This window comes from Symphalangus syndactylus, chromosome 7 (assembly GCF_028878055.3).
Source record: "Symphalangus syndactylus isolate Jambi chromosome 7, NHGRI_mSymSyn1-v2.1_pri, whole genome shotgun sequence".
Lineage (NCBI taxonomy): Eukaryota > Metazoa > Chordata > Mammalia > Primates > Hylobatidae > Symphalangus > Symphalangus syndactylus.
Window position 1 is genome coordinate 16,816,980 of NC_072429.2, and position 26,312 is coordinate 16,843,291.

General features: G+C 43.1%; 2 protein-coding genes across 7 annotated transcripts in view; one reads left to right on the plus strand and one right to left on the minus strand.

The window, feature by feature from the left end:
* Positions 1-26,312, minus strand: part of DOCK2 (dedicator of cytokinesis 2) — a 445,548-nt gene that overhangs the window by 178,690 nt on the left and 240,546 nt on the right. The gene's annotated exons all lie outside the window — the stretch shown is intronic.
* The window catches only part of INSYN2B (inhibitory synaptic factor family member 2B), a 118,729-nt gene that overhangs the window by 81,274 nt on the left and 11,143 nt on the right, over positions 1-26,312 (plus strand). The window contains exons 2-3 of one of the 2 annotated variants that reach the window (XM_055285287.2): positions 14,279-16,542; positions 17,649-17,723. In XM_055285287.2, coding sequence (XP_055141262.1) covers positions 15,197-16,542; positions 17,649-17,723 — 1,421 coding nt within the window. In that variant the 5' untranslated portion in view covers positions 14,279-15,196. Of the gene's footprint in view, positions 1-14,247; positions 16,543-17,648; positions 17,724-26,312 lie in introns of those variants that run through there. The other variant, XM_063642630.1, reaches the window with a different exon arrangement.

Sequence of the window (26,312 nt, forward strand, 5' to 3'; positions counted from 1 at the left end):
TACTAGATGCCTGGCACCATGTCTAATATCTCTTCTAATCCACAAATCAGCCATTTGAGAAAGGTCCCTTTCACTTGCCATCTTGCACTTTAAGTATTAGGAAGCCGAGGCTCAGAGAGCAAACACCATTCACCAGCCAGGTTTGAAACCAGACCTATTCTACTTGACAGACTGAGTTCTTAACTTCTGGGTGCTACTGCTGAATCCACCATTCTACCACCTTTTGCTTCTTCCCTTTAGTCTCTGTGGTTGCTCATTTCCATCTGGTTCTCTGACTTGCTGCTTTACACAAGGGCAGCAAACTACAGTCCACGGGCCAAATCTTGCCTGCTACCTGTTTGGGTAAATTCAGTTTAATTGGAATATCACTATGCTCGTTCATTTACATATTGCCCATGTGTGCTTTCAGGCCACAATGGTAGAGTGGTGTACTTGAAACAGAGACCACATGGCCTACAAACCTGCAAATATTTACTGTCTAACCCTTGATTGAAAGAGTTTTTGACCCCTGATATCGTAGATAAGATAGACACTATGTTAAGAGCTTAACTGTCATTCTTTCATTGAACTCATACTGCAATCCGGTGTGTGTTGTTGTTGTTGTTTTATGTGTGCGTGTGTGTGTGTGTAGAGGATACTCCTATCAATCCCATGTTACAGATAAGAAAACTGAGGCTCAAAGAGTTGAAACATCCTGACCGAGGTCACAGAGCTAGTAAATGACACAGCTGGATTTTAAACCCAGGCAGCCTGGCCCTAGAACCCATGCTCCTAACCACACAGTACACCTGGCTGCTGCGGGCCCAACACTGTGCAGGCACCAATCACATGTTGCTGAGCAATATACGGCCCTTCCCAAGTGGAGCCCCCATGAGAAAGGAGACCATGGCAGCCACTTGATGGGCAGAGGAGAGCTGGGGTAGGGCTGTGGGAGCCCCAGGGACACATACTTGTTCATGCAGCCTCAGTCAGCCCCAGAATCTCAGAACGTACTGATGAAAGCTGGGACCCACAAAGGAAGAACACCACACAAGAAGGTTGGTGGCAGGTGACACAGTCACTTCTGACAGGGCACTCTCTCCCCAAATCCACTGACAATTGCTTAGCCAAATTATTTCCTAATACTCTTCATCTTAAAGAATCATTTTAAAAAGTGATTTGATTGCTCTAGCTAGCCTGCTCGTTTATTTCTAGGGGAGCAGCTTTGTAGGAAATGGTTTTTATTAGAGTTGTTCATCTGCGTTCAAGGGAGGAAAGATCAGCTCTTCTTTTGAGAGTCCATTCCTCTATTACATAGACCTGGATAAAATTAAAGTATCCTGGGATGAGGAGTCATCTCTTTGCTCTCTAAAAATGCAGTGAGAGCTTCCGCATGTGGCCCTGACGATGGCCCTCTAGACAAATGCTTGCATGGACAGGGAGCTCACCCAGTCACAAGGCAGAGTTGAACTACTTGAGTTTGAGGGAACTTCTGCCTTTAGCTGAAACTCAGTTGGCATCCCCAGGCTCTCAACCATGGGGCTGTGGTTCTGTGTCTGGAAATATTACAGGGCAACCCTACTTCCCACTTGATACAGTAGTGAAGACTTTAAAGGGATCATCATGTCTTCCCGTTTGCTCTTCTCTTGCTTAAAGAGCTCACATTCCTGGCTGACTGCGGTGGCTCACGCTTGTAATCCCAGCACTTTGGGAGGAAGAAGCAGGAGGATCATGAGGTTAGGAGATCGAGACCATCCCTTCCAACATGGTGAAATCCTGTCTCTACTTAAAAAAATACAAAAATAATAAAAATAAAAAAATAACAAAAATAATTAGCTGGGTGTGGTGGTGTGTGCCTATAATCCCAGCTACTTGGGGGGCTGAGGCATGAGAACTGCTTGAGCCCAGGAGGTGAAAGTTGCAGTGAGCCGAGATCGTGCCAATGCACTCCAGCCTGGTGACAGAGCAAGACTCTGTCTCAAAAAAAAAAAAAAAAAAAAAAAAAAAGAGCTCACATTTCTTCAACCGTTTTTATTGTGATACTTTCCAAATCTCATAAGGATTCTCTTTCTCATAGAGAAAGCCTAAAATTTTAGATGTGTAAATAAATTCATAATAAATATTCTTATGATAAGTTTCTCTTAGAGTTCAAGGCTACAAAAAAAGGTTGTTACTCATGATGAAATGTCCAGCACTAAGTACTAAGTAATGATAAAATTATGTTTTACTATGATCCCTTTCTGCCTTGGTTTACTAGGAAACTCACATCAAAGTTGATGCTCAGTTTTTCTCCTCTTTATTAACTTCATTTTTTAACTCTCATCTTCTGTCATCTACTAATTGCTTTTAGTTGTATGGCATCTGCATTTTATTATAAACATTTATCCTCTTCTATATTATCAATTGGCTCCCACACCCACTGTGAGCAGCGGGTAGGGGCTATATATCATAAATATTCCTGCTTCACAGATGAGAGTCTGAGTGGCGACTAGTGAGTGATAGAAATCTTTGCTGGTTCTCACACTTTGATAATAATAACGATGATACTGCCTATAGTAATAATGCTAGTAATCATAATAGGAGCCAACATTTATTAAGTGGTTCCGGCCCGACAGGCACTTTTCTGAAAGCTTTATGAGTGTGTTACCTTGTTTAAATCTTACAGCCAGCTTCTTAAGTAATATTATTAGCTACAGCTTCTTAAGTAATATTATTAGCCACATATTACAGATGAGAAAATCAAAGCCCAGAGAGGTTAAGTAATTTACCCTCCAACAAAGATGCATAAAATGGCAGAGCCAGCACTGAAATCTAAGCCGTCTGTTTTCAGAATGCAAGCTCTTGTCCACCATGCCACACCACCTAAATTATCAGACAACTCCCAGCCATTCCACATGGGATTTAAAGGGTCCTAGTACTTCAAATAAACTCTGAACCCATAAGGTTCTGGATCTCATCCAGAATGGGGAATGTTGATGTGAGCTTTAAGAAGTTGCTCACTGCTGACTGCCTCCCTGCGCCCCCCCACCCCGCCCCGCCCCCTACACACACCCCAGGAGCAACGGTTTCTGGCTCTATCACCATCTGCCTGCACGCTCTGGGTGCTCCTTCCAATCCCCGTGCCCCAGTGCAGCCAATCAGGCTCAGACATGGGACTGGGAAACAGAAAGGCTGTCCTAGTCGTTGGCCCAGAAAGGATCATGGAGGGTGGCCAAGGCCAGGCTTGAGATCATATCATTCACATAAAGGTCCCTGTTCAAACAAGACAAGGGTAGTGGTAATCGGGGACATCACCAGGCCAGAAAATAGGGAAGAAGGAAGGGAGGCTGGAAGCCAAGAGGTCTGCTGGCTGATTTTTACTGTATCTATTATGTGCCAGGCACTGTGTTATGTGAGCCAAATGCTCCTTTCATTTTCAAATGAGGAAACTGGGATCCCAGATAGGAGATGACTTGTCCTAGGTCATTCAGCAAGTTTAGGTGTAAGTGCATGAATAACTCTTTATAAGAGAAAGGCTTTGCCAAGTCATGATAAGTATTTCATTCCAGGAGATGGAATGTCACCCTGCTCTCGGGGGCTGTGGTTGCAATAGGTAACATGGAGGGAAGGTGGAATCCCCAGTGGCTGGAGTCAGGGTGAAAGCATGGGGCACTGCAGGAGCTTTAGGGAGTGTGATCCTACCCCCAAAAGGAGAAGATGCAGGAATGCTGGCTGCTTTTCTCTAGGGGCAGGGGAGAAGACTCAGGTGAGTATAGGTGGCTAGGAGTGAGACCACCCCCTGTCCCCGGATCTCCAGGAAAGTTCTCCACTCAGCTCAGTGCCTTTCCTTGTCTCCTATCCTGGAGAGTGAGAAGTGGGGTTGAGGCTGCCCTTCCCTTTGCAAGAAACAAGAGAGGGAAGGAGGAGGGAGAGAAAGGAAGGGAGGAAAGTAGAAAGAAGGTAGGGGGACATTTCAACATGAGCTTTTATACTTTTGGATTTGGCCAGCATCCATGAGAAAGAGGACATCCCTTGTCATTAGGCAAACACCGTGAGCCCATCAAGTGAGAGGCGATTAAAGGTGTGCTACACAGCCTGTGATTTGCATGGGAGGTGGATGGGGCTTCACAGCTTGTACAGGCAGAAAGCCTAAGTCCCAGAATGCAACATCGATTCCAGCAATGGTCTGAGATTCCCGCACGAGAGGGGGAAATGAATGACAAAAAGCCACAGAGATGTTCTTGGCCCCTTAAGAAATGGCAGACCTCACCGGGGGCCACAACACCAAAACCAGCAGACAGGGGACATTTGGCAGCATTTTCTCCTTGAGTTTCGTTTTTATTACTTCTGTCTTTTAATGTTACTTGAGATTTGCCACAACCCCTGCATGGACTCTTAAAACCTGGGATTTTGTCCCGTCTCTGTGTAACCTGGGGCCCAATACATCATGGTAATCAAGGTAAAGAACAGTGGAAGCCATCATTTACTGAGCACCTACTGTGTGCTACACATGCTGCTGGGCACGCCATTTACTCATCTCAGAAATGAAGAGTGGGCTCTTTAATGGCACTGGAGTCATGCGCTTTTGCAAACTGCTTGCTGCCACTGAGTTCTCTGTTCATCTGTGATTAGATCAGACCATAAACTTCCCCCCTTCTCTTCCCCTTGTGAAAATTCTGCAGTGTAGGCAGGGATCCAGAAGGGGGAAAACCTTCATTGCAGCCGGCTGCCAATGCTTTGCTGTACCAGGGTGGATGGCACACTGCAGAGTCCAGGGCCCGACAGTTGTCCTTGGTGGGTGTGCAGTGTGTATCTATGTCAGGAGAAGGGGGTACTTCCAAGCCATGCTGTGGGCCAATCCTGCCAGCCCCGACCCAAGGCACCTCTGAGAGGCACCTAGTTTCTTCCAGCCTCCATTAGAAGCTCCCTGATCTAATGAAATTTCTGCTGTCCTTTGGTCCTGCCAGACCACATTCATCTTGGGCAAATCTCGCACCTCTCTACCAGTTCTCTCATCTGCAAAATGGGAGTGATAATGCCTAGTCTTGGCAAAACTTGTTGTGAGGTGGAAATGGGCTAGTAAATCTAAAAATGCTTGGAAAACTTTGGCAGTGCTATTGACAAGCAAGTGGTCACTGGAGTCTGTCTTGTTTTTAGTACAACGACTAGTATTTTAATCAGCCAAATGTGTGTGACTGGTCTATACTGGAGCATAGGTCCCTTCAGAATGGAAATACTCTTCCAATTTTATTCATAATTGCTTTAGACAATCTACATGAAGAGATTGTCGAGTGTAAACAGAGGTTCCAAGTACCACAAAACCACAGAAAGTGATGCTGAGATGGAAAATGATTTTCCTGCCTTCTTCCATTCCAACTGGATCCCTCTCCCATGTGGAAAATGTTGACACGTCAACATTGAAAAATAACTTAGAAGTGGCCTGTGCCAACTCTGTACCCTATGAGTGAATCTGTTTACAGCCATGCAAATCATTGGCTGTCTGGCTTCCTGTTGTTTTTTTCTGGATGGAGCTGATGGAGAAGAGGGGTGAGACATGACCACTCACTTCTCCTCTCTCCCTTCCATCTGACACACAGAGTTATTCCTCTGACAACAAATCGAAAAGATTCTAGATTCTTCTATCTGTCTGAGCAGGCAGCTCCCCCAGTGTTTGACCCCAGGAAAAATAAATCAAATTATTTAAAGTCAAAAAGTGGTATAACCTAAAGAAAAAGGGTAAGAAGATGTCCCCAGTTATGTAGTGAAAAACAAATGCATTGAAAAATATCAGAAAAATCTCTGGAAAGAAATCAAAATGCTGAGAAATACAGAGATAATATTAAGCCAGTGCTCTTTCATCTATGAGAAGCTGGATGAATTGGCCAGCAGTTGCATCTGGTGGTAGCAAAGGTTTTCCCCTGGAGAAAGCAAGCTGGAGGTGACCTTTCAGATTCAGCAGCAGCAGCAGCAGCAGCCAATGCCTCTGGCTAGAGGGGTGCTTGTACCACAGAATTGTCCCTACAGGGCAGGTGCCCTGAGGCTTGCAAAAGAGGAAATTCAAGAGATGCTGATTCCTCACCCTTGACATAGAATAGCCAAAGGAATGAATCACTGATCCTAAAACATTTATAAAGATGCGAGAGAGAAGGAGAAGGCAAGAGAAGGGGCCAGGGAGAAACAAACGAAATGAAGGAAGAGGAAGGGCAGGGTGTGGAAAGAGGAAGGCAAGAAAGGTGGTGAGACAAAGAGCAGGGAGGAGAGGGGAGAAATGAAATGGGGAGCCATGCTGGAGAAAACAGAAGGGAAGAAGGGGAAAACAAGGAGTGAAGACAGAGGGAAACACAATAAAAGCAGAAAGGAGAGGAAATCCAGAGGATAATCCAGCTAGATTTGTAACCTTTCATGTCTTAGGCTGGTCATGCTTGTTATGTTCACTCTACTGTCCTCTGTGCTGTCTTGCACACCTGAAACATTTTATTATGTTTTTGAAAAAAGGAAGAGAAGGCAGAAGAAAGGATAAAAATGAAGGGGAGGTAGAGGTAGATGGTAGTCGTATTTCCATGGGTGTCTGTGACAAATGCAATTAGAGGGCTGGAGTGGTAGAAAAAAATAGCATTAGTGGCTTGCCCATCCATTGGAGAGGCCTCTGGGATCAGAAAGCCTGTCTGCTCCACTAGGTCTGGTTCCAAATGAGGCACCTGAGCTGGAACCAGATGTGGGCCATGGCCCTCAACCTTTCTCCCTGGTGTATTGGAGAACAGGAGACCCTGGATTGACATTAGTTCCACTTCTGCCTTCAACTCATTGTGTCACTTGTGCAGTTCCACAAATGCTCCCCTAGCTCCTGCTCCATGCTAGAAGCTGTGCTGGGGTACAGGATACACACCAGCAACTGTTCTTCTTGAAGCATTTGCAGGTAGAAGACAGCTGCTCAGAGTCTCAGTTTCCCCATCTCTATAACGAGGGTCTTCGTGGTTTTTCGGTTTGCTTTGAGTCCCAGGACTGAGTCCCCTACATTTTCTAGAGCAACTCCACTTTATCCCGTTTTAGATATTGGAATCGTGCTTAAGCTTGGATTTGGAAAGCTGATTTTACTGCTAAAGGAATTTTGAAAATCATTAAGTAAGATTCTCCCCAAGGTCTAAAGTTTGTTGTTGTTGTTGTTTTTCTTTTCTTTTTTTGAAACAGAATCTCGCACTGTTGCCCAGGCTAGAGTGCAATGGCGCAATCTCCGCTCACTGCAACCTCCGCCTCCCAAGTTCAAGTGATTCTCCTTGCCTCAGCCTCCCAAGTAGCTGGGATTACAGGTGCCTGCCACCACACCTGGCTAATGTTTTTGTATTTTTAGTAGAGATGTGGTTTCACTATGTTGGCCAAGCTGTCTCGAACTGCTGACCTTGTGATCCACCTGCCTTGGCCTCCCAAAGTGCTGGGATTACGGGCATAAGCCACCACGCCTGGCTGACTTTGTTCTTCTGGAAGCATTTGCAGGTAGAAGACAGCTGCTCAGAGTCTTGGTTTCTCCATCTCTATAATGAGTGGGGTTGTCTTTGTGGTTTTTCGGTTTGCTTTGAGTCCCAGGACTGAGTCCCCTACATTTTCCGGAAAAACTCCACTTTATTCTGTTTTAGATATTGGAATCGTGCTTAAGCTTAGATTTGGAAAGCTGATTTTACTGCTAAGGGAATTTTGAAAATCATTAAATAAGATTATCCCCAAGGTCTAAAGTTTTAAATTTCTCTGTTCTAAGGTTGTATGATTCCTTGAAGCCTCTAACTGTAAGAATTTACTCTTTATTCATTCATTCAACAAATACTAAAGTTCTTCAATAAATGGGAGCAGAGACAGATAATAAACAACTAAGCTAATAGAACAGGGTTTTGCTGCATGGAGGGACATGGAAGGGGAGAGGGGGTCAGGGAGTGTCTCCTGGAGATGACAGCCTTGGAAGGATCTGGGGAAAGAGGAGTCCTAACAAAAGGAATAGCAGATTTGAAAGCCAGATGGATGAGAATGAATCTAGCATGTTCAGGGCCAGGGACCAGGTCACAGAAAAGGGGGAAAGTGGCATGAGATGAGATGGGACAAGGAGGGTAGGCAGGGGCCAGATGACATAGGGTTGTGGCCTGTGTTCAAGGTTGTGGCCCTGAAAGTTATGGAACTAGTTCGGATTTTAATTTAAATGTAGTGGGACACCTTTGCAGGGTTTCAAAGAGGGGCCTGATGTGATCTGATTAAATATTATCAAGATTTCTGTGGCTGCTGTGTGGAGGACAGATGGTAAAGCGGACAAGAGAAGGGGATACTCACAGTGATACAGGTGAGAGATGATGGAGACCTGGGTATGAATATCAGAATTTGTGCAAAAAAGTCAAACATGGTATATAGAAAGATGAGAACAAGATTTCACAATCAGTACATATCCAGCATCTTTCAGGGTCCCAAATATGTAAGTCTGGATCTTAACCTCACCTTTTGGTGAGTCCACCCATGCTTAGTAGTCCCAGGTGCTAAAAAGAAAGTCAATTCCCATTGTTTCTTTGACCACTTACAACGAAATGTAGATTTAGGCAGACCCCCAAAATATACCCTTTTCCTTATTGAGAAAGCTGCCGGAAAGGGGTATATTTTTGGAATACAGAATTTGGAAAATTAGCTTTCCAAATTTCAAGTTGGAAAGATAAATGGAGACTTGGACCACAAGCATTAACCCTTTGATTTCAGATGAGTATGGAGTAACCTTACCAAGAGATTTGACTGAGCAATTAACTGAATACAAATGGAAGGAAAGCAAACTTTGAACCACAAGGCCCAGAGGTGAATGATCAATAGTAAATGGCTCCTTAAATACTCAGCACTGTGCTTAGGACTCTGGAGGATAGAAAAAGAGTGGAAGACTTATCCCTACACTTTAGAAATGCACCCTGCAGCTGAGGAAACAGGACTAACACATTAAGTAGTTAGATGTCTGGCCAGCTAAATGGAGGGAGAGTTGGGGTCTCCACCAGAGCCCTGAGGCTGGCAGCAGGAAGACAGGGTTCCAGTCTTCCTCTGTGACTTAGGACAAGTCATCGAATCCTTCTGGATTGAATTCCTCTTCTTTAAAACAGGGATAATGCTTCCCAGCCTCCCTAGTGGGGATTACATGGGATTTGAAAATGCTTTATAAGTTGTAAAGTGTGGTGTAAATAGTAAAGGTTATTATTACTAAGTTCAGAGAAGGGAGATGGCAATGTGTCAGCAAACAAAGCCTCCTCTGAAAAACAACCTAATCAAGAGCCTCCTGCTCAAAAACCACCAGTGACTTCCCAGTGCCTAAAGCGGGGGTTGTCAAACTATGGCTCCCAGGCCAAATCCATTCAGTTGCATATTTTATAAACAAAGTTTTATTGGAACACAAACAGAGCCATTTGTTTACATATCGTCTATGACTTATTTCTTGCCACAATGGCAGAGATGAATGGTTGCAACAGAAACTGTGTGGCCAGCAAAGATGGAAATATTTACTACCTGGCCCTTTAAAGAAAAAACTTGCTGACTCCTGGTGTAAAGGATAGTCTGAACCCCAGTTAACATGTAAAGCACCCTGATATGTAAGGCAGAATTTGGATGCATGAAATGAATCAGATACCTTCCTCTAAGTCCTCCGCTACCCTGTACAACATTTTGTAGCAATTCTCAGGAACAGATTCCATATGAGGTTGGCATTACAAGGTCCTTTCTTAGTGCTACAACAGGAATCAGGTCTTACTCCTCCTTGGAATCTCCGCAGTATTTATTACAGTGCCCACCTCACAACAGAATCTAAATAAAGTTTAACCAAATTAAAGCTGCCATAAATAGAGAAAGCATAGTAGACTAGAGAACAGACATGAGACCTACTGATAATAAATCTTTGAAAGGAAAAAAAAGTTGGAAGTGAATTAATTCCTTCACTCTTAATTAGTTATGCAAATATTTATTCCATGCGACTATCCAACTATTCCATCTCATAGAAGCTAAGGCAAATTAGATAATACAGGATTATATTCATTTGTTTTACAAGAATTTATGTAAGACCCTCTCTGTGTCAAGTGGAGGGTAAGGACTCGGAGTAGACCATCACCACACGTCTCTCAAGCAGCTTATAGTCTAGTTGAAGAGGCTAGAAGTCAGCAGATCATCACAATATAGAGACAAGCACAATGCTAAAGACACAAAGTACAGAGACAGCAGGGAGATAGGACTTCTTGTACATTCCTTGTACAAGGCAATACCATCTTTGTACATTCCTTCCCATGAATGCACCTACAGTTTACTATCCCAAGGGAAAGAGGAGGGACCAAGACCAATTCACAAGTATCTCATGGCTACCAGCTGGGTTCTGCCTGAAGAGTGAACACTGACTATCCTGACCATTTCATATAGATTATTTCATTTAATTCTCACAACCAGTTTAGGTGGTTTTACAAAGATCAAGTCACTTGTTCCAGGTCAATAGTCAGAAAGTGGAAGAGTCTCATCGAGGTAGATCTTAAGCAAAACCCTATGCACTTAACCCCTCACTGTGTGGCCTAAATACACTGAGAAAAGAGGACTGGGCAGGAATTCCAGAGAAAGCCTACAGTTTGCAACCTACGGAGATATTGTCCAATGTTTCTGTATCTACTGAATGGACACTGATTCCATGAGGACCATTTGATGTAGGCCAAAGGCATAGATGGAACATAAACAGTTGGTTCATGTTCACTAAAGTCAATAATCAAGGGAGGACAGAATAAAATGTTGCAAAGATCAGTAATGACTCCAGCCGTGGGGCAGCTGTGACCACCTCTGGGGAACGATTCTGGATCCTGGCCAGGATATTAATTTAGCCCTAACCACCAATGCCTGGGGAAATGTGAATTAATGGACAACTGGGAGCCCACAAGACTTAAGGGCCTCCAGAGGGTGCTTTTAGCCGGGTGTATTCCCCAGGATGTGTCTGTGCAAGGGTCATGGTGGACATCAAGGGCAGAAGAGTTGGGACACAAAATATTTTTGTCAAGAGAAAATTTTGTATTTCCTAAACTTCCTAGGTTCTGTCTAAAAACACGAGAGTTTCCACATTTGCTTGACTATTCAAATTTTCATTTTCAACTTTTCAGCCTTTATTTGTATCAAACGTTGCGTAAAACCAATAAATATGTGAAAAAAAGTCCACTCTTATATAAATTCCATATCGAGAATAATGAGATACAATTTCTTTTCTACTTTATTGGCAATGATAAAAACAATTAGCATAAATTGACCAAACACAGTAACAAAGAGGTTCTGGTGAAAGGCCTTCTCGTGCAGTAATGGCAGAGTTGCACATTAGTAGAACTTTATAGAAAAATGAGTTGATACATGGTAGTATCAACAAAATGTAAAATGCACAGCTACTTTGACTCACTAATTCTTCTAGGCATTTATTTCAAGGGGATAATTAGACAAGAGCTCCAAGATTTACATAAAAAATTTTATTTATAGACTTTTAAATAATACCAAATATTTAGAAACAACCTAAATATCCACAAAAATACTATTTAAATAGATAATTGTATAAGTAGACAAATTCATGTTAGCCTACTTAAAAGGACAGTGTGACCTGCACGCCATAATGTGTAACTTTTTCCAGGTTGTTCAATGAACAAAAGGCTTTCTGTCCCTAAGCTTATCTGTGTATGCAATTTCTGTGCAAGCATTGCACAGGGAGATGGCTAGAATGAATGTCACCAAATTGTTGGTGCATTGTGGCTCTTTCCACGTGGTAAGATTCAGGTGATTTTTTTCTTCCTTTTGTTGTTTATTTGTATTATTTGAATTTTTACAATGAACAAATAATATCTTTATAAGCAGAAAACCAACTGCTTTTAAAGATCAAAATAAAACATCTAAAGGATACATAAACTTCCTGGAGAAAAGGCAGGGCTAACACCAGAATAATGACTGACTTTCAGAAAGAAAATGTGGAGGGAGTTTGAAACCTGCTTGCTAGCCTCGCACAAAAATATTAGTCTTTCCAGTCCTGAAGAAGGCAGGAAGGCCCAGTGGTGAGAAGCCTGTGCTTCCGGGTCAGTCTGTGGGTCCAAATGACAGCTCCATCACTTATCAGTGTGAACAACTTGGTACAAATATCTTCATATTCTGTGCCTCAGTTTCCTCATTTATAAAATGGAGAACTGATCGCACCTGCCTCTATGAGTGTCATAGGATTAAGGAAGAAAGTAAATGAAACACACCAATCACAATGCCTGGCACATAATCAATGCACTAGACATTAGCTCTTATGAAAACCAGCCTCAGACAATCATAGCCTGTGTGAGTTATTGTTCCCAGAATGAAGTGCTAACAAGCAGTTAAGAAGAGGCAAAAAATAATTAGTCAAGGAAACCCTAAAAAGTAGACATATAAATACCTAGGCTCTGCAATACAAAGATGAAGAGTATGAACTGCACGTTTTCAAGCATGTGACCATCTCACAAATTTCAACTGCTTACTCTGCAAAATGGGGATAATATACAGGAGGTCATTTTGAGGATTAAACGCCAGGTGCTAATATAGCATTTAACAGTGAGTTTTTAATACATACCTGCTACTATTAATGAAAATAACTATTATGGACTAGGGAATTGGGTATTGAGCTCCCCATTATCACAGGTATCCAGGCAGGCTTAATTATTATCTGAGGAGGAAGATACAGAAAGGATTTAGTCATGGACTGAGGAAATTGTCTACTGGATTCTCCCAGACCTAAAAGGCCTACACAAAGTCACTGAAACATAGAACCAATTTTAAAAGTTGCATTGTTTGGAATTTTTGCGTAAAGCAACTCGGGACCAGTAGGTTCATCTCCTCAGAGAGGTATGTGACAATGCCACTCTCAGAAGCCAATCCTGCTCTTCAAACAGGCGAGGCAAATGAGGAACCACCTGCTCATGAAACTCTGCTCATTCTGTCCCACAATGGCTCATTTTGTTCTCATGCTGCTAATAAAGACATACCAGAGACTGTGTAATTTATAAGGAAAAAGAGGGGTTTTTTTTTTCTTTATAAAGAGAGATGCAGATCTCTCCAGATCTGCAAGGGTCTTTTACCCTTGTTCTTAGCAACTGTCAACATATCATGCAGATCCCAAAAGGGCAGAGGCATAACTTCATAGTTAAGAATGCGGACTTTGGAATGACAGACACCTAGGTTCAAATTCTAGCTCCTCTACTGAGTACTTACCCCCTCTAAGCTTCATTTTCCCCGTAAGTCTAAGGGGGATAATGGCACCTCATGGATTTTTTGTAAGGATTAAATGAGATAATGCAATATTGGAAAAGCAGTAGGATATGTTTAGGCAAGTTACTTAAACTTTCTGGGCCTCAGTTTATTCAACTGTAAATGGGGACAAAAATATTATCTATCTTATAGAGTAGTTTGTGATTAATGAATGAGTTATGGCTTGGAAAGTGCTTAGAACAGCATCTGTCACATTAGTTAGTACTCAGTAAATATGAGTTGTTTTAATTAATGCATGTAAAGTCCTCAGCATGGTAAAAGTACGTGCTCAATAAATGGTGGCTATTATTATTATGAGGTAGCTGTTCCTCAGAGAAGTTCATGCACATTTATCTCCTGAAAAGCAATAAGAAATGAAGACATCAGGGGAGAATTTTGTCCTTAAATAAATGTTGCAGTCATAGCAGAACGAGTTCACAGGTCCTGTTGCCCTAGCAGGATACCCTAGGATCTTCACTCCTCTTCATGCCCAGGCTCTCTTTAATTCACAAGGACCTGCCCTTCATCCAAACATCCACTTTTTCAACAAATTCTCCTTAAGCACCTACAGTGAGCCAGAAAGAGGGCTGGGAATGCTCAGGCAGTGAATGAGATGGTTCCAGCCTCTGCCCTCCTGGAGTCTACAGGGTAGTGGAGGAGATGCACACTAAATAAATACATACACAAATGCTTATTTAATAACAGTTGTAATTTGTATTGTGAAAAATGTGACGAAGATGTACAATGGGTCCTGATGTGGTCTTGGCACTGGGTGGGTGAGTAAGGGGGAGTCATTGTAAAGGCTCCCAGAGAAATTGCTGGGACTTGACTGATGAACAGGAGTTGGCTGAGTGCTGTGCAGAAGTGGAGAGAGAAAAGGGTCCAGGCAGACAGGTATTTTGTTCCAAGGCCCTGCACCCACAAAGTGCCTGGTTCACAAAGAGAACCGAGAGAAAGGCCACGTGGTTGACTTATTCCTAGACCCTCCACTCAAAATCCTCCAGGTCCACAAAAACTGCCTTCTCAGTGGCCACTGTTGTCTCTTCACTTTCAGGTGCTCCTCGCCTGCTTGCAGATCTCAGACCCTAGCTGGTCTCAGACCTCAGCCCCTGAGGCCAAGCAAACATACATCATCATGGAGGCTGCAGACATAGCTCACCGTGCCCACATGTGAACTTCGGCCAAGACAGCACAACAGGGACTCTGCCCACTGAATCCCCTATGATTCCTCAATCCTGTCCTGGTCATACCCCACTGGGTTTTGTGAGGCTATTTAGGAAGATAAGTTTCCCTCACTGAAGAAAAGAGAGACAGCATGAAAGAAAACAATGGCCCGATAGGAGGAATTTGTGATTGACATAAATGGGAATGTTCCCTTGGGAGCATCATGTATCACCAAAGAAGCAAACCTCCAGGTCATTTATTTCTCCACCTATTTACCTGCTATGAAAAGAAGATGCATTTAAGTTTCCTGCAGTTTTACCCTGGAAATTAATGCTCTGGGAAACAAAAAGCTGTATGTTCTAGATGTAGCAGGTTTCTTTTGGAATTCACTCATTGGGAGTCTGGCACTACCCCCCAAATGGTACTTTTGTTGTCTTTTTGTTCAAGACAGCCAGCTTCTTCCAAGATCAGAACCGCGTGCCAGCCTCCCTTGATAAACCGCCTACCAGCTCTCTTGGTAGATCAGATGTTTAATAGTTAGCCTAATTCATTTGTTTTTCCAAGGAGCAATTATGACTACAATGAATTAATATTTTAACTGCGGGGAAAGCATTACAGATAGTTCCTACGTAGACTCGAGAGGCTGGGAATGGCCAACAGGATTTCCCATACTAAGAGGAGAGGACCACTCCATCCTGGCCAGCAGTTCTCTATGTTTGAAATACTATCATTAGATACTGCTCCAAAGACCTAAGGGGAGATGTGCCTAGGAGAAGTGTATGGTCCTGATCCTTCCCACTGAGGCTCAATGGCCCAGCAAAATATGAAAGTGAGACCTGTGCTTCTAAAGCGTAACAGTCTAGAATCAGTGGAGTTTGTGAAACAACCTCACCACCGCAGGAGCAAATCCCAGCAGGTGAGATTCAAGGAAGATGGGACCACTAAGAATCCAACTGGCCTAGCTGAGGTTGACGTCCGAACTCCAGAAGACCCGGCTGTGATGGGGAAGACTCAAGCAACCAGGCACCATCATCCCCCCACCTACTCGCTCTCCTTCCCCAGGTCCCAGAAGGCAGGGGGCTTTCGCAACATTGCGATCCAAACTTCCCCCAGTCTCAGGAAGCATTTCCCAGTTTTCAAAAGGAAGAAACTCACAACCAGTAAGTCCCTGGTGGAAATGCCAACAGCATCCCAAAGTGCCATCCAGGTCAACGGCAACCTCTCTGAACAGGACATTGTGTCTTCCAACCTTGCCTACTTAAGGTTGGCTCAACATCTTGAGGATGGGCCTCGAAGGGTCAAGGTGTCCCACACATTCCTCCCGAGGGTCCCCAAGGTGCAAAGCAATGGTCCTGTTAGCATATGCTTGGAAGCAGGAACTTGGAGGTCCTTAGAGAAAGCCACAGCTGCCATTCAGGTTCCAGATGATATTTATCACAGTCCTTCCTGGGAAGCTAGAGAGTCTGCTCTCAGCCCAGACAGGTCAGCTGAAGTGAGTAACTCCATACACCCTTTGGATGACACATGTCCAGGTGATGGGAGAAGGGTGACTCCACCAGATTCAGAAAAATCCACCTCCTGCTTAAATGCCACCAGCGTTGCCAGCCACACACCAGGCACAGAGAAACTTAAGCCTGAATTGCTTTTGCCCAAAGACAACTCGGATGACAAAGACCTTGGCCCACTGTCATCTCAGTCAAAGGAAACGTGTGTTCCTTCACCTCCACGGACTCACAGTTCCCCCTCGCCAGGCTCCCACAGCCAGCCAGCCCACCCAGGAAGAGCCTCAGACTGTCCTTCATCAAGTAACAATCACCAGAATCTGGTGTCACTCAAAACTAACAGTGCATCGAAATCTGCCCCTGGGTGTCAGGAGCAGACGGCAAACAACCCCACCGAGTCAGACACACTGGAGTTTCCAAATTGTCCAGGAAGTAATCACCTCCCATCCTCTGTTCCAAGGAGTGAGACCAAACTTCAGAGCACCAGGGAGATTAGTGATATTAATCAAATTCACCTGGCACAGGGTGAACTCTGCGACCTCCAAGGCCGACTGCAATCTGTGGAGGAATCTCTGCACTCGAACCAAGAGAAAATTAAAGTCCTTTTGAATGTAATTCAAGACTTGGAGAAAGCTCGAGCTCTCACTGAAGGGTAAGGAGATTTTTTTTTCATATTAAAATGACTGGGTGAAGTCATTTGCCAACACAGGGGCAGAGATAGCTTTGGTTTCTTTTAGTAAAAATGTCTCCAAAATGTTTGAAGCACTGTTGTTTCTCCAAATCATAACCACAGACCTCCCTTTTCTCTAATGGAATTTCATTTAGTTCGAGGCTTTGGTGGATTTTTGTGGATTTCTACTGCTGTTTTTGTTTTCAGTTGTTAACAGAATGGGGAAGGCAGCAATGAAGCAGTAGGATCAAAAATGACTTTTATGAAGATGAGGGTTCCATTGATACGTGATGGGGGAAAATGATAGCAGGAAGGCACTTCCCCATCCCCCTCCTCTTAGCAAGTTACTGCATTTGTACAGTATTTCTGTTCTTCGTGTCATTGTGACGAAGGACTTGAGATGGCCACTCATCTTACTATTGACCTTCCCCTGCACTGACTACTTTGATGACTTGGGCTGGCCCATCAGTGACCAACTAATTGGAACTGAAATGAGGTCACAATTCATTTTGCACAATTCATTTTCTGCAAAGAGAAAAAAAGTCACAAAATGCTTTCCTGGGTGACTCAGCACCAGTATAGGAGGAAAAGGCAGTTATTTGTTTAGATGTGAAATGCTCGTCCCTCCAGAAAGTGCTTTCTAAAGACAAAGAAGAAGCAATGGCTAAAGCTCATCGAAAACAGTAGGAGAGAGAAGTCATTAACTAGCGTTTGCTTTATGAATCAGAATCAGCACTGCCATATAAGAGAGAAACACTGTGATGATGCAGAATGAAATGTACTGAACTAAGAGGTCAGGAGTTTTAATAACCTCCCTTCCACTCACCTGCAGAATCCCTCAACTCACAACAGGATTGTTGTCAGCATGAAAAAACTCTCAGCTTGAGAAATCTTTAACATGTATAAAGCCCTCTAGAAATGTGAGCTCCTATTGTCATGATTTTCTTGTTTCCTTATTTGTAATGGCCATGCAACTTCAGAGCACTGTGAATGCTGTGCGATAGGGATTAAGGGACCAGTAGGTTGAATGTTTGTGGCCCACGTGACTTTTGCGCATAGATTTATCCAGCAAATGCTCTGTCTTGCAGGCGCAACTTTTATCGAACTGGCCAAGATCTCAACAATTGCAGTACCTGCCAGAACACGGCGTGCATCATATACAGGTACCTGGCCACAAGCGAGGCCTGCTCTGTAGACCATAAAGCCATAGGGTCCGATGAACACTCTAGCAAACTGTTAAATGCAAAAAGTCAAGGGAGGCAAAAACAGGAGGGCTTTGAATATCTGAGACCAAAAAAACAAGGTATTTAACTATGAAATGTTAACATCTGGTTCCAAGGCAGGGATTGCTTTGTTTCCTTAGAACAAAGTCTATGAGCACACCCTTTTGATGTAATCATTCCTATGCTTATCAAACACTAAGTGCAGGCATCATGGTAAGCTTGGCACGCATATTTGCATCTCATTCCACCCTCAGGAAAGTTAAGGCATTCAGTCTCGCTCACATAGAGCATTTTCTGGGAGCAGAAAGGGCCAAACTCAGAACTCACATCCAGATTTTTCAAATCCCAAACCTGTGATCTTAATTATTCCACCACACTACCTCTTCCTCAACAGTAGCTATGCCATGCCAAGCACTTACTTGGCACAGTCAAGAACCATGATAAGAACTTTATGTTCATTTCTAAGTATGTCATTTCCTTCTAGCACAGAGTAAGTTTGCTGCAGTAAATTTTTATAAGTGACAAAAGGGAAACATGATATACAGTGTAAACTTGGAGTCAAAGATCTGTGTTTTAATGCCCTAGTCTGACATCAGCTAACTTAATCTGGGCTCACTTTCCTTATCTGAATAGGGAACAATTATCCCTACTCAGACTTGCCATGAAGACCAAATGAAATAATATATGTGAATGTGTTTTGTAACTGCAAACCTCTGTACAAATCCAAGGGCTTATACCTGTTTTTACCAGAAATATCAATGCCCCCTTAACTGGAAGCCCACTTTCCATGGCATAGTAGAAAAGTGGTCAAAAGCAGTAATTTCCATTGACGACACCTAATTTTGTTGACCAAAGTGAACAGTTTTGCTTTCTCTATTACATTTCTCTTTTTGTTGAAAACTGGCAGCTCAGGGCCTGAGCAAACTGGAGCCTAACTGGGTTGCCTATGTCTTCTTTTAAAACTTCACATTCTCTCTGGCAGAATCCTGAGATTTCACTGAATAAGAGACCATGTGCCTGGAAGGCAGGAGGTGCTTGCCTTAAGCAGGGCAGGGCCTTGAGCATCTTTTCATTGAACCTGTCAGCTCCTTACAAAGAGGAGCCACCTGTTTTTAAACAAATAACAGAAGATTCAGGACTGCTCACAGACAAATGCCTTTCACCTCAATGTGAAGTCTTCCTTTAAAAAAGAGGGCCCTAGAAGAGCACTGCAGCATTGGAAAGCCTAAGCAGAAGTTTCATCAATTGCTCTCTTTTTGCTGCGTCTTTTTTTATATCTTCTAACTTGAACAAATTTTCTAATCATTAGGAGGACAAAAAGTATTAAATGTCTAGACAGAGAGGACAAAACCATTATAAACAAGAAGAATTAATTTGAACTAACCTCCATTTAAATTTTGGATAGTCTCCCTTCTCTTCCGGAGCCAGACAATGTATTTTCTATTACCTTAAAATGATTTTTTATTTGGCCTATGTAAGTAAAAAGGGCAAGTGGTGATTTCCAAGTCTACTATGAGTTTTATGACCTGGACTTGGGCAAATCATTTTCCCCATCTGAAAAATGAGGGTCTTTAATAGTCCCAAGAGTCCCTTTTAGTTCTGACATTCTGATATTCTAAGCCAAATTAAAAGTGACAATATTTGGCTAAACTATGACCTTCTAACACATCTGAGAATGTTTGCATTTTTCTAGCACTTACTTCAAACATCTCCAGCAAACATTCTAAATTAAGTTACACCCCTGGATGGTTAGCAAAGCTTCATGCACACTTTCCTTTCCAGAAGAACAGCAATTGTATGCATATATCCCTCATTACCATTCAAAGCCAGACTGTTCTCCCAGACAGAATCTATATCCTTGTATCTAAGCCATTGCGAGAGAACAGGCAATTAATTTGATGAGAGCAAAGAGATCTGAACAACAGCCCCATCGTAGTAACGGCGGGAAGATGAGAGTTGACATTTTTTTTTTAGAAAACATTCAAATGACTTCAAACTTGCATTGTGTTCTGGAAAGTCAGATCTTAGAAACGAATGAATAAGTGATGTGAAATACTCATCCCCAGGCCTTGTTAAGCTGCAATCTCTCTCCCCGATGATGGAGGCGCTCAGTGCATGTCACTGTACATAAAGCAGATGGGCGCATGATGGATTGCCCAATGGGTCTTCTTCTCTGGAGATGTTGCTGCTAAGTTAGCAATGCATATGGTTTCCTAAGTGGTATTTCCCAGAGGCTCCAGCAGCTGGAGGCTATGGCTATGCTGCTTGCTCTTATCAAGACATGTGGGGTCATCTGGTTCTATCTAACTCGTTCTCTCTGCTCCCTAAGCCTCATTGGCTCTCCTCTTACCATTGAACACTTGGATACATCCTATCTCACCAAGAACACAGCCCTAACACCAATGCCTAGAGATTCTATCCATGGCTCTCAGGAGCTTGCAGGGAATTCCATACATCAAGGTGAATGGAACCTTTGGTTTTGACTACCATAGACTCCACAGGAAGTGAGTGGCAATTGGCTCTAAACCACAAGCTGATTCCAGGCTGTTTTGGCCCCAATCACTCCCTTCACTTCTCCTTAGCATTAATCCTAGCACAAGTTACCCAAAGGGTTGAGTGAATGCCACCATGGTATCCAAGATTAAATAACATTAAATTACTTAGTAAGAAAGTTGTTCTCTTTTCAAATTTATTTCAATCCTTCCAATAATCTCGAGGGGAAAATCTGAGTTTGGTCCTAGAACATCTTTAAAACCTTCCTAATGCTGGCTTATCACATTTCTCTGCAAAGAAAGAGCAGGTCTCAGGTTCACAGCCTTGAGCAAGCAATAGTTATCTAGCTAGAATACAATCATTTTTACTTTTTTTATTGAAGGCTTTAACTTTTAAAACTAGCCCTTTTAAATACTTTTTGTAACTGATGCAGGTCTGCATTTCCAAAAGTGATATTGCCTATTTTATATAAAACATGTTTTTAAATTTAAAAAGTGAATAGATTTAGAGAAAAAAAGTGCAATGAATAATTGTGTAGATGATATGGAGAATCTTGCAAAAACCATGAAGGAGGAGAATGAGTGATAGAAGTTTGGGAAATGGTGCCCTAAGGAATCAGCTCCTTTTCACCTTCTCAAGGGTACGAGGTCCCTTCTAAGCCACTTGCTCCTCCTTCCCTCACCCCCTTTTCTACTTTTCCAGCCATATTTCCAGCATTCATCTTTACGTTCATGCTAAAAATAGTCAGCAGTGCTTCTTTAGAGGTCTTTGACTACAGAGATCATGCATTTCTTTTCTAGACATAACTCCCAGGAAAAAACTGCTTGGTTTAAGTTGTAAAATGTCTCCAATATGTTTTAAAGGAAAATAATAAGAGGTCTTTCCCAGAAAACTTTTCATCTCCCATCCAAGCATGCTGTTCAGGAATTGGAAAGACAGAGTTGCAACCTTACCGTTTTCGGTGGGTGAAGAGAGAGATTGGCCATGTAGGATTTGAAAGGTGCTAGAGAGGTGAGAGAAATAGAAGAGGTATGGTTTGTCCAGGGTCCACCTGGACAGGCTGCTCCTCTTCTTATCCTTAGTCTCTTCCCACCACTTCAACAGCACTCATGGACTTTATTTCTGTGGCACCACTTTCTGCTACCTTTTATCTGATATCTGTATCAATCTATCTTTATCTATCTATCTATCTAAAATTTTCAACCAACTACATGCAGACATTTCCACTTCATATCCCCAAACACACCTATTTCACCACAAAATTAATTTTCTTCCCATATTTACTTTGTTCAACACCATTGACCAAGAGGCAATCCATAAAGATATCCAGTCCCCCTTGACTTTCTCTTCATACGCCAAATAAGCTAGTGATTCCAACTGCTCAATCCAACCCCTTCACTCCAATTCCTCTGCTGCAGGTTCAGAAAAGGCTCTCATCATTTGTCACTTGAATGCTAATTGACCTTTTTGACATAGGTCTCTTTTCCCTTATCTCAAGTAATCCTCCATGCAGATTGCTAACTTGCCCCTGAAAAATAGAATCTGACCATGTCATATCCCTGCTAAACAATCTTGTCCTGGTTCAGGTAGTCTGTGGTTCCTCTCCAGCCATGGGGAACTAGGTGCTCAGCTGGTGGTTCTGTCATTCCTTGGTGCCTTTGCATAATTTCCTTTGCTTTCCTGGGATGTCTCTTCTGCCCTGCTTTGTGTGGATATTTCTTAGTCTTGCAGCTTAAATGTCAGTTATCTGGACAACCTCACAATCCAATCCTTCCCCAGAAGGACCTCCATGCCATGAGCCCTCGTCTGCTAGGTCACTGATCCTATTGCATTGTAACAGAGTGTTTATGTTTCTTTCCTTCAGCAAATGGCTAGTCTCTCAAAGTCATGGATCAGTGTCTCATACATACTTGGTGCTTAGTAGGTTCTTATTAAAGAAAGAAATGACTCTATTAACTAGGAGAGAAGGAAAAGCAGTAGTGGACTTGAGACAGCTGTTTAGATTGTCCAGAAGTAAAGTCATTGTTACTATTAGTGTACACCATCACCCTTGGGTGAGGAAATGAAGGATTAAGCAAATATTCTTATTAGGAAGAAGGGCTTCTTTGTAGCTGGTTCTCAATGGATCTTTTTAAGCTGAATGTAAGCCCATGGATTGCCAGTTTTAAAATAACTGGAATGCCACATACTTTCAAGAGAGAACCTTTCTTTGATGACTCAGAGAGCTTGCTGCACTTTCACAGGACATTGAAACCCTTGTTCTTCCAGGCCATCAGACATTATTGCCCAGGACTTCTGTCCTGGCTGTGGTGAGAAAGGCAAAGTCTGACTGTGGGGAACCACAAAACTCCCTCCAGGTGAAAATATCTCCTTTCTCTGGTGTCTGAACTGTCCCAGGGATCTCTTTGGGAGGAGTTAGAACATCAGATCTTCAGGTTCTCTTGCTAAATGTCTAATGCTAAATATCAAAACCCAGGCTTATAGGCACAATAATGCCTAAGGTGTCCACATCCTAACTCACGGACCCTCTGCATATGTGACCTTATTTGGCAAAAGGGACTTTGCAGATGAAATGAAGTGAAGGACTTCAAAGGAGGAGAGCAGGGTGGGTTATCTGGATGGGCCCAGTATAATCACAAGGGCCACAGAGAAAGAGGGAGGCCAGAGGATCAGAGTCAGAGAAGGAGATGTGATGCCAGAGGCAAAGGTCAGAGTGCCATGGTCACAAGCCAGGAGGCACGGCAGCCCCTAAAAGTGAGAGAAGGCAAGGGATGTGTTCTCTCCTAGAGCCTCCAGAAAGAGCACAGCTCTGCTGACACTCTGATTTACAGCTCTGGAGGACTTCTGCCCTCCAGAACTGTAAGAGTAAAATCTATGTTGTTTTAAGCCATTAAATTTGTGGTAAGTTCAACAAAAGGAAATAAGTACACTCAGATTAAATCCTCATAATTGGAGGCCAGTTTATTTGACTTTAATTGATGATTTTTACAATGATAACAGCTGACGAAAGAGATCTGTTGGGCTGAAACTTAAGGGAAAGAAAGAAGAGAGCTACCACTTACTGAGGATCCATTATTTACTGATCACTTGAAGTACCTTTTGTTTTCACACTTAATCCTCACAATGATGAGATTCATTAAAGTACCCCCATGTTACAGATGAAGGAACTGATGCTCAGGAAGGGTCAGGCACTTGCTCAACATTCAGATTAGGCAATTGAAGCTGAGAGAGGTGAGGCACTTGCACAATTATTCTGGAAATAGTAATTGCAATGGCCACAGCAGAACAGTTCTGTCTTCCAACAAGCCAGATTCCATAGCATGCTGCCTTCCAGATGCCAGACTCATCTGAAGGATATTAGGGCTCAGTGAAATGTTCGATCATCACTGAGTTCCACTTAGCCAAGGGCATCATGAGGGTTTACATTGAAGATGTAGGCTCTAGATAGTGCTCCCAAAGCGTGGTCATGGACCATCTGCATTGGAACCTCCTGGGTGTCTATGGAAACTGGTTGCTGGGTTTCAGCCCCAAAGCCACTGAATCAGAGTGTGGGGTGGAGGATGAGAATCTCCAGTTGCAGCAAGCTCCCTGGGAAAGATTGGTTCAAATAAAGCTTGAGGATTTTTTTAGGTAAAAAATCAGGGTCTTGAAAGAAGACAGTTGATTTACTAGAAAGTTTCGTGACAATCAGCCCATGAATAAAAAATACTTGCTTGTAAAATAGCCCAGAAAGTAGCTTTAGTTCTTTCTACATCTTTGGAAAGATGAATTACCTTTCTGCTTGGCTTTGATTTTAGGGTTAGATGATCATATATAGACCTAATTATATATGTTGGGTACAGGTGAGAATGGAGGCAAGGGCGAGTGAAGGAAGAGAGAGGAGAGGATTATTCATGGAGCAGGCATATCTTCTGATGCCTCCTGTTTCCAATGAGAAGAGAAAAGGAGTCCCTCTCAGGCCATTCTGGGGCCCAGGCTTGCATTATGCAATACTTAGGGGATTCAGCTGTAACCGTTCCTGCCTCCCACCTCTCTCAGTTCCTCAGGCCTCATCTGAGATCAGAAACTGATTGGCAATCCAGGCTGACATTTTTCCTCCAACAAAGGTTGAGAGTAATTAAAGCCTAATTCTGCTCCCTGGCCAAGAGACCAAATGCTAAGAACTGCCCTCTGGTGGGTCCTAGAGGGTCAACAGCAGACACGTGTAAAAGTGGGTGTCCAAATGCTGACCATTACCACTACATCCCCACTTCAGAACAGGGGTATGGTCACCCCTTGCTTGGGAAGCAAGGACCATGCATGAGGCTAAATGCCATGCAGAATCTGCCACCACCACCTGCTCATTTTCTCAAACTCCACAGACCACCGGTTGCTTTTTTGTTGTTGTTTGAGACAGAGTCTTGCTATCGCCTAGGCTGGAGTGCAGTGGCACAGTCTTGGCTCACCACAACCTCTGCCTCCCAGGTTTAAGTGATTTTTCTGCCTCAGCCTCCTGAGTAGCTGGGATTATAGGTGCCCGCCGCCACACCCAGCTAATTTTTGTATTATTAGTAGAGATGGGGTTTCACCATGTTGGCCAGGCTGGTCTTGAACCCCTGACCTCAAGTGATCCACCCACCTTGGCCTCCCAAAGTGTTGGGATTACAGGCGTGAGCCACCGCACCTGGCCGCTTTTTTATTTTAATCATTATTGATGCATCCACTCATAAATTCTTCTGGACCAGACAGAGAAGAACTTACGGATTTTGTAAAGGAGATGCTCTGCAAGAGCCTCCCTTTGTATCTAGCAACCAGCATTCTCGTTCCTAGCACGTCCCCCTCACAGTTTTCATATTCAGAGTATGACAAGGAGGCTCCCTGGAATGCAGGCCAAAGCCTCACAGCTGTGCACCCTGCAAGAGAACAGCAAGGGCTTCACATCACTGAGGAGAGAGAGGCTCCAGAGAGCTGTGTGAGCCGCTTGAGGTTACACGGTTGGTGGTCTGAGAGTGCTTCTGGGAGTTTCCTTCTTGGTTAAGCGATTTGGCCACTGAGCTCTGGCCTTGCCTGCCACTTAAAGCTATTACCTAACCAGATAAAAAGGCATTTCTCTAGAAATGCAATATGCACTCAGTCCTATGGATTTAGCAACCAACTTTTCACTTAAATTATTTAGTATTTTCCTTTCATTTGCTTATGACACTCTCTCAGCGTGGAGCCAGGTAAACTGTTGAGAACCTTGTCTTCCAGCCACAGTCCTCCCTCTGGCCAGCAATGAAGTCCACAGTAAAAAATAATGATAAAGGCACACAGCATATCTGTTCTTTCTAGTAATCACAGATGCATTTGCAGCTCTCATCAAATTCCAACATGGACTGAGCCACACTATTTCAAATGCTAGGCTGTGAACGTCATAGCAATGCCGTCGAGCATCTCCAAAACAACCAATAGCAAATACAGCTTAAATTGTCTCTTTGGGAAACAGCCATGAAGTTTGGGGTATATGTAAAATTTCTCTGAGTCCCAACAGGCGATTCCCAAGACATTTGTCTCTATTCCCTGATTCTCTTGAATGGCTTTACCCCTTTATTTTTCTCCCTGGAGTGTAAAGGAAAAGAAGTAGGATTTAGAGCATCAGCAATTTATCTGTAATAAAAAATGAAACCTATTTTAATGCATTAATAGCAAAAGAGGCTGAAACATGCCATAAATATAAAATTACACGAGTTGAATATTTCAGAGGAATAACAAATGAGTGGCTGCTGGCACAGAGGCCACAGGTGATCACAGAGTGATCTGATCTTTATTTCTCCATCAAGTTAGTGTAATAATCATTACCTCATTACCATTTGTTGAATCAGATACTGCACTAGGCATTTTGCCAAACACTATATGTCTATCGTTTCATTCCAGACTCCTAACAATCCTAAAATGTGGATAGGATTAACATTCCCATTTTACAGATGAGGAAACTGAGGCTCAGAGAGGTTGAGTGATCTGCCCAAGATCCCAGGGAGCCAGGGCTCAAAACCAGGTCCTATTTGCAAGAGACTTTCC